The sequence below is a fragment of the Myzus persicae genome, unplaced genomic scaffold, assembly GCF_001856785.1.
Source record: "Myzus persicae strain clone G006 unplaced genomic scaffold, MPER_G0061.0, whole genome shotgun sequence".
NCBI classification, from domain to species: domain Eukaryota; kingdom Metazoa; phylum Arthropoda; class Insecta; order Hemiptera; family Aphididae; genus Myzus; species Myzus persicae.
The window spans coordinates 1-1,182 of record NW_019103718.1 but is presented as its reverse complement, the minus strand read 5'-3'; the positions used below and the strand labels follow the sequence as shown (position 1 = coordinate 1,182).

Here is a 1,182-nt window from a genome sequence, read left to right as displayed (position 1 = left end):
ACCCAAATATATCTATACGATCCTTCAGTCACCAATTGACAACAATTAGAACCAACAAAATTACATACAATAACTATGATGACAAGAGGGTTGTATTTTAATTTTATTTTTATTTTTTATTCCTTTGGTTTTTTTTTTTTTTTTTATTTTTTATTACAACCCTCTTGTCATCATAGTTATTGTATGTAATTTTGTTGGTTCTAATTGTTGTCAATTGGTGACTGAAGGATCGTATAGATATATTTGGGTGTCTGTTCACAACAGAGTCCATACCTTCAAACAAACATCGTCTGTGATCTTCAAATGTCATATGATTCTTGACAACATGTCCTCTGACACCCTTTGCCCTAATCTCTTCTTTGGAAGAATCAATCCCAATCTTATACGAATAAGATTTTGAGCGAAGCGCACAAAACTCTGTCATTAGATCACCATTGGTCTCATCTGAAAATAGTCCCGGAATCTTTTTTCTCTCAGCAATATAACAGGGATGATTTTCTGGTAAATTCGACGTGTCCATGCGGTCAAGTAAAATCGGGTTGTTTACCATATCTTCGTAGAAATCATCGGTTTCGATAAAATACACTAGTGAATCTATAAAAATTAATTTATTAGTGAAAATTAAGTTCATTGTAAAATATATTATTAATTCACCTGTATCTGTATACATGAGTGATATTTTTTCTCCATAGTACCTCTTCATAACATTGTAATGATAGTCATACATCAGTGTCTTGCTGATGTCCAGTACTGCGAGTCCTGTGAAAAAAAAAAAAATTATAATTTTTAAGATTAAGAATATAAATGTGTGTATAATACATGCCTATATATATAGGTTTATCGAATTTTATGATTTTATTCTCCAATGTTATTGCACTCAAGTTTTTGTGGTATGCCGTTGCGTGTTTAAATGTTGTTTTATTTATAAGTTTCTGTAATCTATCATCACTCGATACCAATTCTACTTTTATCCTACGACGAACCTGTTCCATAGTCTTTCCTGTAAAGTACAACATTAGTATAAAATCTTTATCACACTAAATTTATACATACCAAAAATTGCATTGTTCATAAGCTTAAAGAATTCCTTCTCAAAATCATTCAAAGCTCTCTTCCTCATCTCCGTATTTAATTTAATGTATTCGGCTAACCATGCCGACTGATTAAATTGTATAACTCTAT

At 30.9% G+C, this 1,182-nt stretch overlaps 1 protein-coding gene across 1 annotated transcript; it reads right to left on the bottom strand.

Moving 5' to 3' along the window:
• Window positions 1-148: 148 nt before the first annotated feature.
• LOC111035131 lies at window positions 149-992 on the bottom strand (the record flags this gene model as incomplete). Its single annotated transcript, XM_022316651.1, has 3 exons — window positions 824-992; window positions 655-759; window positions 149-594 (listed from the first exon to the last, which is right to left on the bottom strand). Coding segments are annotated over exons 1-3 (720 nt in total), but the record flags the coding sequence as incomplete, so codon positions are not given.
• Between the last annotated feature and the right edge of the window lie 190 nt (window positions 993-1,182).